The sequence below is a fragment of the Ochotona princeps genome, chromosome 4 (genome assembly GCF_030435755.1).
Source record: "Ochotona princeps isolate mOchPri1 chromosome 4, mOchPri1.hap1, whole genome shotgun sequence".
Taxonomy (NCBI): domain Eukaryota; kingdom Metazoa; phylum Chordata; class Mammalia; order Lagomorpha; family Ochotonidae; genus Ochotona; species Ochotona princeps.
Window position 1 is genome coordinate 70182569 of NC_080835.1, and position 12674 is coordinate 70195242.

A 12674-nucleotide genomic window follows, 5' to 3' on the forward strand; every position below is an offset into this window, starting at 1 on the left:
TTGGGCCCTGGGGCATGGCCTAGCAGCTAAAGTCCTCGCCTTAAAAGCCCCATCCCATATGGGCGCCGGTTCTAATCCCGGCAGCTTCACTTCCCATCCAGCTCCCTGCTTGTGGCCTGGGAAAGCAGTCGAGAACGGCCCAATGCATTGGGACCCTGCACCCGCGTGGGAGACCCGGAGGAGGTTCCAGGTTCCCGGCTTCGGATCGGCGCGCACTGGCCCGTTGTGGCTCACCTGGGGAGTGAATCATCGGACGGAAGATCTTCCTCTCTGCCTCTCCTCCTCTGTGTATATCTGGCTGTAATAAAATGAATAAGTCTTTAAAATAAGGTCAAATTAAGATCTTTAAAAAAAAAAAGTCTGATGTTGTTGATAAACTTCAGCTATTGACGATCAGTCTAGTTCACCTGTGTACTTTTTCAGACTCGATCCCCAGGACGCTCAAACCCTGAGGGTGGACTAGGAATGCCGGGCTGCTAGCCCAAAAAACAGACAGACACATGTACTTGGTGAAAGAGAATGCCCAATGCTCTTTATTTTACTCATATATATACCTTCTTCTTTAAGGGAGGGGGAGAAGGAAGGGGTTTCCTGGAACTAATCATCTATATTGAAACAGGGGAGGAACTAATTTTTTTTTTTGAAGATTTATTTATTTTATTACAAAGTCAGATATACAGAGAGGAAGAGAGACAGAGAGGAAGATCTGTCCGATGATTCACTACCCAAGTGAGCCGCAATGGCCGGTGCTGCACCAACCCGAAGCCAGGAACCAGGAACCTCTTCCGGGCCTCCCACGCGGGTGCAGGGTCCCAGTGCATTGGGCCGTCCTTGACTGCTTTCCCAGGCCACAAGCAGGGAGCTGGATGGGAAGTGGAGCTGCCGGGATTAGAACTGGCGCCCAAATGGGATCCTGGGGCGTTCAAGGCGAGGACTTTAGCCGCTAGGCCACACCGCCGGGCCGGAACTAATTATTTGAACGGGAACAAGGGCGGAGTTTCTGTTCTGCTTGCTTTGCACGGGATGCTCTACCCGCAGTATTCTGCTTGCTGTGGCCCTGCTTGCTCAAGGTAGGTTTTGCAATGCAGCAGGTTGTCAGGCAGGCCAAGAAGTCTAAGGCCCGTAAGTCTGTAGCTCCTAACAAAGCTCCATGCACCAAGTCCATTGCTGCTGCACAGCAAATGAGGGTAGGGGGTAGAGGGAAGAGGGAATGGGGTGGAGAGAGAGAGCGAGAGCACTAAATAGATCTTCCACCCACTGGTTTACTCTTAAAGGCCATATCAGCATTTTTGGCCTAGTCTGAAACCCTCAGCGTGGACTTTATTCATGTCTTCCATGTAGACAGCTGGAACTCGAGTACTTGAGCCATCATTTGCTGCTTCCCGAATGTCTGTTAGCAGGAACCTAGAATGGAAACAGAGGATCAGTGTTTCCCACCAGTACCCTAATACGACATGTGGGCATCCCTTGCGGCTGCTTAACATGGCGCAACAGAACTGTGTGCACCTGCTTTTCAGTATTTTGTGATGTGTTGATGTAGTATGAGTACTGAGTATTGATGTACTTTGAAAAGTGTGTAGTTAGATGAACTGATTTTGTTTGACAAGTTGGAGTTAATTCCTTTTAAAAAATTGTAGAGTTCAGTTGTAAAGCCATTAGGTCCTGGGTTTTTCTTTTATAAAAACTCTTAATTACTTTGATTTTGTTTCTTGTTATTGATTTATTTTTTCTGAATCTCATTTGATTTAGTACTGGTAGGTTGTATGTATTCCGGAATTCATCTCTGTAGTGCATGATTCTTTAGTTTCTTGTGATCCTTTATATTTTGCAGTGTCAGTTGTGTTGTCTCCAGTTCATGACTCGACTGTTCCACTTCCCATCCAGCTCCCTGCTTGTGGCCTGGGAAAGCAGTTAAGGACAGCCCAAAGCCTTGGGATCCTGCACCCGTGTGGGAGACCTGGAAGAAGTTCCTGGCTTCATGCAAATATCAGCATTTTATTTTATTGATCTTTTGTTATTTATTTATTTATTTTTGTTTCCATTTTTTTTTCTGTGGAACTGTATTGTTTCCTGTCTCCTGCTAATTTTAGGTTTGGTTTGTTTTTGTTTTTTTTAGTTTTTCAAATGCATCATCGGATGTTTATTTGAGATTTTTCTTATGTTTTTAATGTATGTACTTGTTGACATAGCTTTCTATTTTACTGCTTTTCCTTTATCCCACAGATTTTGATGTTGTGTTTGCATTTTTATTTGTTTCAAATAATTTTTTCTTTTCTTAAAGCAAAACATTGTGTTTTTAAAAAATCTATTTATTTTTTATTGGAAGGACAGATTTACAGAGAGAGGGAGAGAGAGAGAGTTAGATTTACAGAGACAGAGAGAAAACTCCCATCTGCTGGTTCATACACCGAATGGCTCCAGTGGCCGGAGCTGAGCTGATCCGAAGCCAGGAGCCAGGAGCTTCTTCCAGTCTCCCACAGAGGTGCTGTTTTCCCAGACCACAAACAGGAAGGTGAATAGGAAGTGGAGCAGCCCAGTCATGAATCAGTGCCCACGTGGGATCCTGGTGTGTGCAAGGCAAGGATTTAGTCAGTGAGCCATCGCCCAGAGCTCTCCTTTTTCATTTCTTAAAAACAGTGATCCCTTGGTCATTCAGAAACATGTTGTTCATTTTGCATATATTTGTAAGTATTCTATTGTTGTTGTCAATTTCTAGCTTTGTTCTTTTGTGGTCAGAGAAGATGCTTGGTAAGATTTTAGTTTTAAAAATTTACTGAGATTTTATTTTTGGCCATGATGATCTGTCCTAGAAAATGTCCCTTGTGCTGGTGACTAGAATGTGTGCTTGGTAGTCATTGGATGAAATGTTTCAGAGATGTCTGTTAGATCCATTTATCATCAATATGGCTCAAGTCTGAGCTCTCTTGACTGTTTTTTTGTCTGGATCATTGTGTGGTTTTGAAGTTCCCTATTACTATTGTGCTAGAGTCTATTTTTCATTTTAGATCTAGTAATAGTTTATATATTTGGATTGTCTTTTTTTCTGTCCATATACATTTAAGATTATTATAATTTCTTGGTGGTGAATTGATCCTCTTCTTGATATATGATTTCCTTCCTTGTTTCTTTTTATGGTTTCTGATAAGTGTTTTGTCTGATGTGAATATAATTATTCCAGTCATTTTTGGTTTCCATTTGCATGACATCTTTTTTGAATGCTTTACTGTCAGTCTGTGCGTATCCACCTGGGAAGTGAGTTTCTTGTAGCCAGCATGTAGTGTTTTGTCCTCTTGACCAAGCTGTATCTTTTGACTGAGATTAATCCATTTACAATGAAGACTAATATTAATAGATAAGAATTAATGCCTCTGATTTTGTTGTTTGCTCTCTGTTTTATGTATGATCTTTATGTATATTATGTGCTTATCTTTATGTGTATTCTTTCTCTCAATTGTTTTGTGTTTTAGCAGGCGTCAGGCATATCCAGGTTTGATTGTCCCTTTCTCTTTTGGCGTATCCACTCTCTTAATGAATTTCTACAGATGTGTGTTTCCATGGTGGTGATGATCCTTTAACTTCGCATGTAGAATTTCCTTCAGGATTTGTTGTAGGGTTGGTATGGTGCTGATGCATTTTTTTAGCTGTTGTTTCTTTGGATAATACTTCAGTTTTCATTAACATGTGAAGGATAGGTAGGAAATTTTTCTCTTAGGACCTTGAATATGTCACATCTTTCTCTTCTGGCCTATAGGGTTTCTGCTGAGTGGTCTATTGTTATTGTAATGGGCTTTCTTTTATATGTAACAACATTTTTTTCTCTCCTAGATTGTATTTTTAAAAAAATCTTATTGATTGAAATGTTCAGCTCCATAATAACTGATTACTTTTAAGGATTTCTATCCTTTTGTCAAATTTGTCTCTCATCTCATGCATTGTTCATCCTTTTTCTTTGAATTTCTGTGATTTCCTGTATCTCGTTGAGTTTCCTGATCTTTATGCTCAAACGAGTGTCTATTTCTGGAGAAGTAGTTTGTTCTTTTGCATGTGTCATATTTCGCTATTTGTATTTCTTGTGTACCTACATTGATGTCTGTTCTTCTGGTATAATAGTTCCTTCTTTATGGAGTAGTTTTCATTGAAAAGGACTTTTATGTTTAGATGGAATGTAGGGTATCAGTTGGATAGCTGTTTAGATTTTGTTTCTAGGTGAACCCAGAATTGTAATCTCTGAGTAATTTTTCAGCTGTGCTCAAAGTCATTGCTCTCACTGAGTGCCACAGTATCAAATGTGCAACAGTCCCTGGAGGTGTGATTCAGAGCGTACATGGGCTTATGTGATCATGATAGCCATGCTCTCAGTGTTGTGAGGCAGGGAAGGTGTTTTTCCCTTGTCCTGCTAAGCGAGCCTGACTGATTCTGAAGCTTGTGACGTTAACAGCTGTAGTTCTGGAGCTGTGTGATGTAAATGGGATCTTCCCCTGATCCTACTGGTTGTGCATGGCTGATGTTTGCGGACTGGCAGTTTAAACCTAAAGGAGAATTCTGAACCTTTCATATTTGTCTGTTGACAGATCCAGGATCTGATCTTGGAAGATTATCTGGGTTAAGTGGGAGGTGAAACAGAAAGGAAGCTTACCAGGTTCCTTTGTCATACCTCTTACCTCTCAGAAAACTCATTTTGATTTCTTTTCTTAAAGATTTATTTAGTTTTATTGCAGTCAGATATGCAGAGAGGAAGATCTTCTGTCCAGTGATTCACTCCCTAAGTGACCATAACGGCTGGTGCTGCGCCGAACCGAAGCCAGGAGCCAGGAATTTCTTCCAGGTCTTCCACACGGTTGCAGGGCCCCAAGGCTTTGGGCCATCCTCTACTGCTTTCCCAGGCCACAAGCAGGGAGCTGGATGGGAAGCGGGACTGCCTGGATTAGAGCCTGTGCCCATATGGGTTGCCAGCTCATGCAAGGCAAGGACTTTAGTCACTAAGCCACCGTGTCAGATCCTCACTTCAATTTCTTAATCCATCTTTCGTTGAATAGTGAAGACCTTTGTTATTGCTGCTATTAAGTAAGAGGGAAAAAAGTTTTCTTTGGGGTCTTATGCCTAAAAACTCTGGACAGTTACCGACAAATAGCATTAACTCATAATCACAGGGAAGAGCATGCTTAGTGCTTCAGAAGCAAGTCAAGAAGCAGTCACTCTTGGAGACAAAGAAGCAACACAATCTTCGTCTTGACTTGTGACCTGCAGATTTTGAAAAGGAAAAGGAACGATTTTTGGTGAACTAGATCATTGTCAATATGAGGCAGAAATGTTGAAGCAGTATGCCCCTCCCCACCTTGAATTTCAGAATGTCACTGTGTTGAGCACAACAGAGACAAACTTCTTCCTTTCATTGAGAAGGCAGCCCTTCGGAGCTACGTTTGCTGCTTTGCTGAGAGCCAGTGTCTTTACAGTGACCTCTGCCTGCTTTCTACAGCACTTCCCCATGACAGTAAAGCTGTGTGAATGGCACCCCTTCCACAACATTTGAAACATACTAGGTAATTTTAAATTACTCTCTAAGTTAGGGGCTCCTTGTAGGTAAGGTCTTTTACAAAGGCCCCACAGGCAGCTACAGTGGGCTGTTGAGCCTGCAGAATCGGTGAGAGACCCTGGGCATCTCTACACTGGCCCTGCTGTCAGCCACACAGGCCTCCCAGGGACTGCCTGGGGGTTGTGGCACCTGGGAGCCCGCTGTGATTTCTCCTAGCTCGCACCCTACATACGAATTGCTCACAAAGAAAACAGTGTTCCCACTCAGGCCACATATTTACTTCCAGTTTCTTATTTTAGACATCCTTGACCCTGTTGGTTAGATCATGTACTTTGTATTTTGCTAGAAATTAAACTCAATTTATGCTATCTATGGGAGTTTCCAGGGAAGACAATGATCAAGGAAGGATGTGATACCTGTTAATGGGACTGGGCCTTCTCGCAGAAGTTTTTATTGTATGGCCTAGGAATTGGTACAGATCCTGTGACATATATTACTGTCACTTTTTCTTGCATTATCCTTTTAAAAATATATATTTATTTGAAAGCAAGTGTGACAGATTGAGAGAAGGAGGGCGGGCCGGGGGAGAGATTCTATCTATTGATTCACTCCCAAAATGGCTGGGACAGTCAGTGTCCTGGTGTCCCTCATGGGTGATAAAGGCCAAAGGCCTGGCCATTGTCCACTGCCTTTCCTAGTACAGCAGCTGGGACTCAAACTGTCTTTCTTATATGGGATGACAGTGTTGCAAATGGTAGATTAACCTACTACATGATACTGTTTTGTTTTCCTTGTATTACAAGTGAGAAATCCAGAAGTTGAAGTAATTCCTTTAGGCAGTGTCACTGATGAGGCGGCTCACCAGCTTGTCTCTTGGTTCTGTCTGCTTGTCCATTGTCATCATCTGCTTAGCTCTTCTGCCTTTCTTTAGCGCCCAGAGGTGGTAGGCAGCAGTGGGAACAAAACTCAGTGCTTGTATGAGTGTCTGTGTGTGCAAGAAAAGGAGAAGTCTTAAATGACCATTGTTGTATAGTTGGGCCTCCTCCTGTCCTTTAGTCTTGGTGCTGGTGTGTTTATGTGTGAAATGCATCAGTTCTTTGACAGTATTAAGGAGAAAATGATGAAAGGTGGTTTGTACTTGCTGTCTCTTTGCACAGGCTACCTTCAAGTTCAGCCCTCTTATGAAGCATTCTGTGACTAGCAACTCTTGAACATATTTTCATCTGGCAGACCATGGAGTAAGACATGGGAAAGCAATTCATATCATGAATGACTGGTGCCAGAGTCCATGCTGAGTTCCATATTGATGAGGTATACTTGTGCACATGTGTGCACGCATGCGCATACCACATACACATGTACAGATATATGTTCAAACACATATCCCTATATACTCCTTTATATACATGCACACACTCACATATGTAACTTTTCTTAATTGGATCTATAAATATTAGGTTTACTGTGTTGATATATAAAATTCTTAGCAATGTGACTAGATGGCATCACCCAAAGATGACATTACATGAATTTCTGATATGCTGGTGCGTGCTGTCCTGGTGCAGATCTATTTTAAGAAATGTTTTTCCTTCATTAAAGCATATGAGTTCTCAGCAGAAAGGTATTTTATGGGTTGGGTTGGGTTTTTCTCTGTGTGCACTATGCCCCTCTAGTTTAGAGCTTTCCAACTTCAGCTGCACATTGGAATCACTTGCAGAGCTTTATGAGGTTCTGTTGCCTCCCTAACCCCCAGAAATTCTGAGGGAAGTCTGCTTAGTGGGATTTTACGTTTCCTCACGTCCTTCCTATGTGCAGCCCTTGCATCCTTCTGGTTTACCACCTGCCTGAAAGTGAAAGCCTGGGCAGGATTCACCTTTGTGGACAGGATTCACCTTTGTGGACAGGCTGCCTGGTTTATAGCCCCACCTAGGTATAGCTGAGCCTTCCTGGTTTGTGAAGGTCAAAGCCCAGAAAGGGATGATGCATGCTTCTCTCTGGGGTAGTCCTGTGGGTTGGCCAAAAAGCTGAAGTGAATGGATGCTGTCTTAGGCCTTGGAGCTGTAGTTTCAGATCCATCTTTGAATGATGTTTTTGTTATTCAGGTGTATTCCTCTCTAAGGTGAGTCACGGCTGCATTATTTAGAAGTAAGTATTCTCATCATCCAAATACTCTTCTCTCTCTAGTCCAGACATGCCTGAGGTATATGTGAACACACATGCAAACACAACTTCACGTTGCTGTGGGGCCAGAGACGCTCAGGACAACTATTAACACATTTCCATCTCATGGCCTTCTGGAATACTGAGTCACTAGCTTTGACTCTGTGGGAAATGCATAGGTAGCAAACCAGGCAAGAAATTTCAAATTACTGTTTGAAGCAGTTTTTTAAATCTCTTTTCCTTCTAATGAAATTTTCTTTGGCGTGAAGATTTTAATTTAAAAAAAATGCCTCTTTCTCCAGATTAAACTAACTTTGCTAAAACATCCCATAACCTGGTGTCCACATAGAGAAAGTGCAGAGATGGAAGAAGGCCTGGCTCATCCTGCCCAGCATTCCCACGGATGTTGTGTGTGTGGTATCAGTGTTTTTGTAGCAATATCTCATGTTTGGTGGCTGTAGGGCTGAATAGAGTGTCATGTTTAATTGGAATTGGAAACGCACTCTGGTTTGTGTTTGAAGCAGATAAACTTGAACTAAAAGACCAATTCTTGGCCGAGGACCAGAACCCATAACTCCAGCTCCGTGCTGTAACACGACACTCCAGAAACTTTTGACCAAAGCTGAGTGCTCCATCCTGTGCTGGGATAGTCTCTCACGGACACATGGTCTGGCAAAATAAACTTCCCTCTTTGTATCTTTCATGTGTTTCCAAAGGCAGCTGCTCTTCCCATTTCGGTTTTTCCTTGTTGGGTCCCTACCTCCCTCCTTTCTGTCCCTCACCGTGACTGTTCAAAACTTTGTAACTTGTTCAGTTCTACAGAGGACTTGGTTTTTTACTTGGTGATGCTGTTGATGCCCTTGAACCTGGGTTGTCTGAAAGCATCTGTGTGTTTGCTGAGCGTTATCTTGAAGATTGTTATGTGACTTCCAGGGTCATGTTGGTGGGAAGCTGGGCTTGTCATAATGTTGAATAGTAACTTTGGAATTTTGTGAATCAAGAAGACAGAGCTCCCATTACGAGTTGCAGTGTGGGAGAAAGCCTCGTGGGCTTTTGTGAGTCATACAGGAAGAGTGAACTTCAGTGGCACTAACATACACTTTCCTTTCTCTCCCCCAGCTCTCTCCACTGGTTGTTACAGTCCCAGTAGTCCTGTCCAGATTCTAGAAGGTTCCAACTACTTTTTTCCAGACTTTCAGCTCTATTCTGGAAAGCATGAAGCATCTGCTTTAACAGTGGAGACCAACAGTAGCATCAGGGAAAAAGTTGGTAAGTCCTACTGGTGTTTGTGTTAGAAAAGCAAAGTAATCTCTGTTTCGTTTTTAACTGTTTCACATAAATTACATTTTCTTTATTCTTCATCTTGTTTTAAAACAGCACATTGCATTATGCCTTCTCTTTGAGGCTGGTAAAACTACAGGGACTCTTTAAAAATATCTTGAGAGAAGGATCTCATGTTCTTGCCAAAGATGCCCATAATTCCTTTCTTTCTTTATTCAGTAAACCCATTCCTTTTATTGTTTATTCAAACAAAAGATGTTCCTTTGGAAATACAATTTTATTGGACTTTTTAAATTTTGATTTTCTTAAAAACATTTTGTTAGTTGGATGTGCTTGTTCTATTAAATCGTTCAAGTCAGTTATCCTGAGGGTAAGAGCTACATCTTAACTATGTTCTAACTCCAGCACCTATCAGAGGGCTTGAAATATAATAGGTTTTCAATAAATCTTTGTAAAATTAATTAGTGGGCCACTCCAACTCCCCTAGAATGTACTAGAAAGTTCCTTTGTTCATTATTTAGTATAGTTATTTGATAGTTCCTGTGATGTGGATTTTAGTAATTGTTTTTGTTTGTTTGTTTAAGATGTATCATGATTGAGCCTTTGTTTCATCCATCAGTTATATTATACATTATCTGAATGTAAAGAATAATTCTGAATCTATTGCACAAGTGCATCTATGAGGCAGATAGGAAGTCTCACTGTGTTTTATAGGAGACAGTTTTAGAGAAGTCAGACAACTTGCCTGAGGTCACAGAGGTGAGACATTTTAGGTAGCCAGGACAGGAGAGATCAAAGTTGAGCTTCAGGATCCAGTCAGTAAAATTCTTGTGATTCTCCCAGAAGTCATTTCATGAGTGCCTCTGCATGACAGGGCAGCACTGAGCATTGCAGGTGCAACACTTGTCTGCCCTCTGGAGCCTGGCTTCTAGGAGAGGAAGACACATGATAAATAGAAGGTGGATTGAAGGGAGAAATGACCAGGGCAGGAGAGGTTAAGGACTATTCAGGACAGTTAAGCCAGCGGAAAAGAGAATCAGAATCGTGAGTGGCTGAGGGTGTGCTGGAGCAGACTGCGTGGGCAAGTAAGTGGACCAACCTGGGCTTGGTTCCAGCTTTTAGAGATGTGAAAGTTCTAATGCAAATGGCAACAGTGGGTTGGAGTCTTTTGCTATTGGAAAGGCACGAGAATGTCATCTATTGTCATCTTTTTCTCATATTTTAATAACAAAAAAGAAAGACTTGTAATTTTAAAAAAACTTGTAAATTTATATAAACAACAGATTTTCTATATTCTATATATACAGTTTCAATGGCATGAAGATGCCCTTCTTCACTCCTTCTTTCTTATTTTTTTTCAATTTTTACAATGATGTACTTTGAGTTTATTTGTAATCACAAGCTTAACCCTTCACTAAACTAAGAGTTCAACAAGTATTGAGTAGAAAAATCATCATTTCTCAGGAGTACAGATAAAGGCTATAAACAAGAATCAAATTTCAGGATGTCAATTTTACTAATATTTATTGCATTTTTAGATCTTTGATCTAGTGTAAGTTGGTTTTCATATGGAGTGTGAGGTAGCAGTCTTGTTTTATACTATTGCATACAGAGATCCAGTTTTCCCAATAGCAGTTGAAAAGCGATCTTCTCCCCAGGGAGTGATTTTAGCCTATTTGTCAAAGATTAGTTGATTGTAGATGTGTGGATTAAATTATGGAGTCTGTGATCTCTTCCACTAGTCCACAGGACATGTGATTTTTAACAGTCCTTGCCCAAAACCACTTGTAACCCTTTTGATGCTGTGCCTGTGTGTATACACACATGATACCTAGGTCAGGATTTGTGTATATCATGTAAGCACACCACAATGCCTTTATTTCTCCTCATTGTACTGCAGGCTGAGAAAACCTAGTTTGTCAATTGACTAAATGTAGAGAGCAAAGGAGAGATGCTGTCAAAAGTGATTATGACATTTTTTTCTCTGGATAACTGATAATGAAGATGCTATTTTATAGAAAAAAAAAGATACTTTAAGAATAAAGTTGGTTTGGGAGGAGACTCTGTGTTCAAAGTATGTACAAATACACAGTCGTCACTGTATGGAATTGTAGAGTCAGAGGCTGCCTGGAGATGCCCCAGTTCAGCTCTGTCCAGCACAAGTAATGATACAGAATCTCAGGGAGAGTGAGGGATTGCTCATGGTCATTAACCATAGTAAGAGATAGAATTTTTACTGAGATTATGCCAAAAAGTAACCTTAAGGGACTAGTTAAAAGGACCATCTTGAAATGAGCTTATTTTCTCCAGTTCATGTAAGTGTTCTTTTACTGTTTAAATGTCTAGACCTCCATTACATGCATACATTGGAATAGTTCAGAATCTTGTGTAAATCAACCATTGTCATCTACTGTGGTAATTGCCTCAGTGGTGATCTGTACTAATCGAGTGGATGTGTTGCAGGAGGAAAGCTCAAGCCTGCTGTGGTGCCACAGGAAAGGTTTTGTTCAGAGGGTGATTTGGGAATATTCAGATATGCCTAGGAATTTCACAGGAGATGTGAGATGCATCATTTTGGCCTGGGGAAATAATGAGGAAAGGTCTAGAGGCCAGGGAGACCTCGTGTATATTAGAAAACTACATGTACTTAGGATTTGCTAGATGTTTCAACTCCAAGAAGTTTTATGGTACAGTGTTAGCTTTATCTTACTGATCATTGAGGAATTTTGTGCAGAGAAGTAATATGCTTAGATTTTCCTGTTAAAACAGTGTTTCTAGCTAGTGTGTTTAGAAATGAGAGTGACACCAGAGTCAGGGACATGGATAAGGAGACTGTTGGCATCCTCCGTGTATGAGAGGCCAAGAAGGACTTTTAATGTTCTGGAATAAACATAGATTCAGAATCTGTCTCTTAGCTTTGTGGTCTTTGTGAGCTAGCTTCTCTGAGCCTTTCTTCCCATCTGCAACTTTGGGGACTTAATACCTGCCTCATAGGCTAGAACATGAAGGAAAAGAAATAACATATGCACAGAATTTAGTATGATACCTGGCACATCATGGATATTTTAAAAACAGTTATGATGACTGTATTTTGAGTATTAGTAATCATTTTGGAGATGGGCTTAGGAATAAAGAAGAATATTGTTAGAGAAGATTAGTAGGTAGAATTGCCAGGCAATAACTGAGTGGATATTGAGTACACTATTCAACTTTGCATTGGTATAATAAAGTACTGAGACAGCTAGCTTTTTTTTTTTTATTTTATGACATAGTTTCATAGGCTGTGGGATTCCCCCACCTCCTCCAAAATCCCTCCCCCCAGAGACAGCTAACTTTTGAAGAGCATAGACTTTTAGCTCACAATTATAAAAGTTCAAAGTCCAAGATCAGGCAATCCTATGGCTTGACCACGGATGAGGGTGTCAAAGGTTTCATGATATACATGCAGGAGGTCACAGAGACAAGGAGAAAAAGAGATTCTGGTCCCACATTCCCATTTTAAAGCACATCACCAATGACCTAAGGACCTCCTGTTGGAATCCACCTCTCAGAGGTTCCAACATCTTCCCATGCCACCACCATGGAAAGCAAGAGCTCAATTATGGAATTTTGGGGGAACACCCAAACCAATATATCACCATGGCATTGGGGATAAGGGAGAGGAGGAAATTTCAGAAAAACCCTGGGTTTTTTTTTGACA

At 41.1% G+C, this 12674-nt stretch overlaps 1 protein-coding gene across 3 annotated transcripts in view; it reads left to right on the forward strand.

Moving 5' to 3' along the window:
* AMOTL1 (angiomotin like 1) overlaps nt 1–12674 on the forward strand; it is a 107626-nt gene that overhangs the window by 29283 nt on the left and 65669 nt on the right. For all 3 annotated transcript variants that reach the window (XM_004585169.2, XM_058663743.1, XM_058663742.1), the window contains exon 2: nt 8813–8962. Coding sequence is in view for 2 of the 3 variants with exons in the window: in XM_058663743.1 (XP_058519726.1) it covers nt 8813–8962 (150 nt within the window). In the remaining variant the exon portion in view is untranslated. The remainder of the gene's footprint in view (nt 1–8812; nt 8963–12674) is intronic.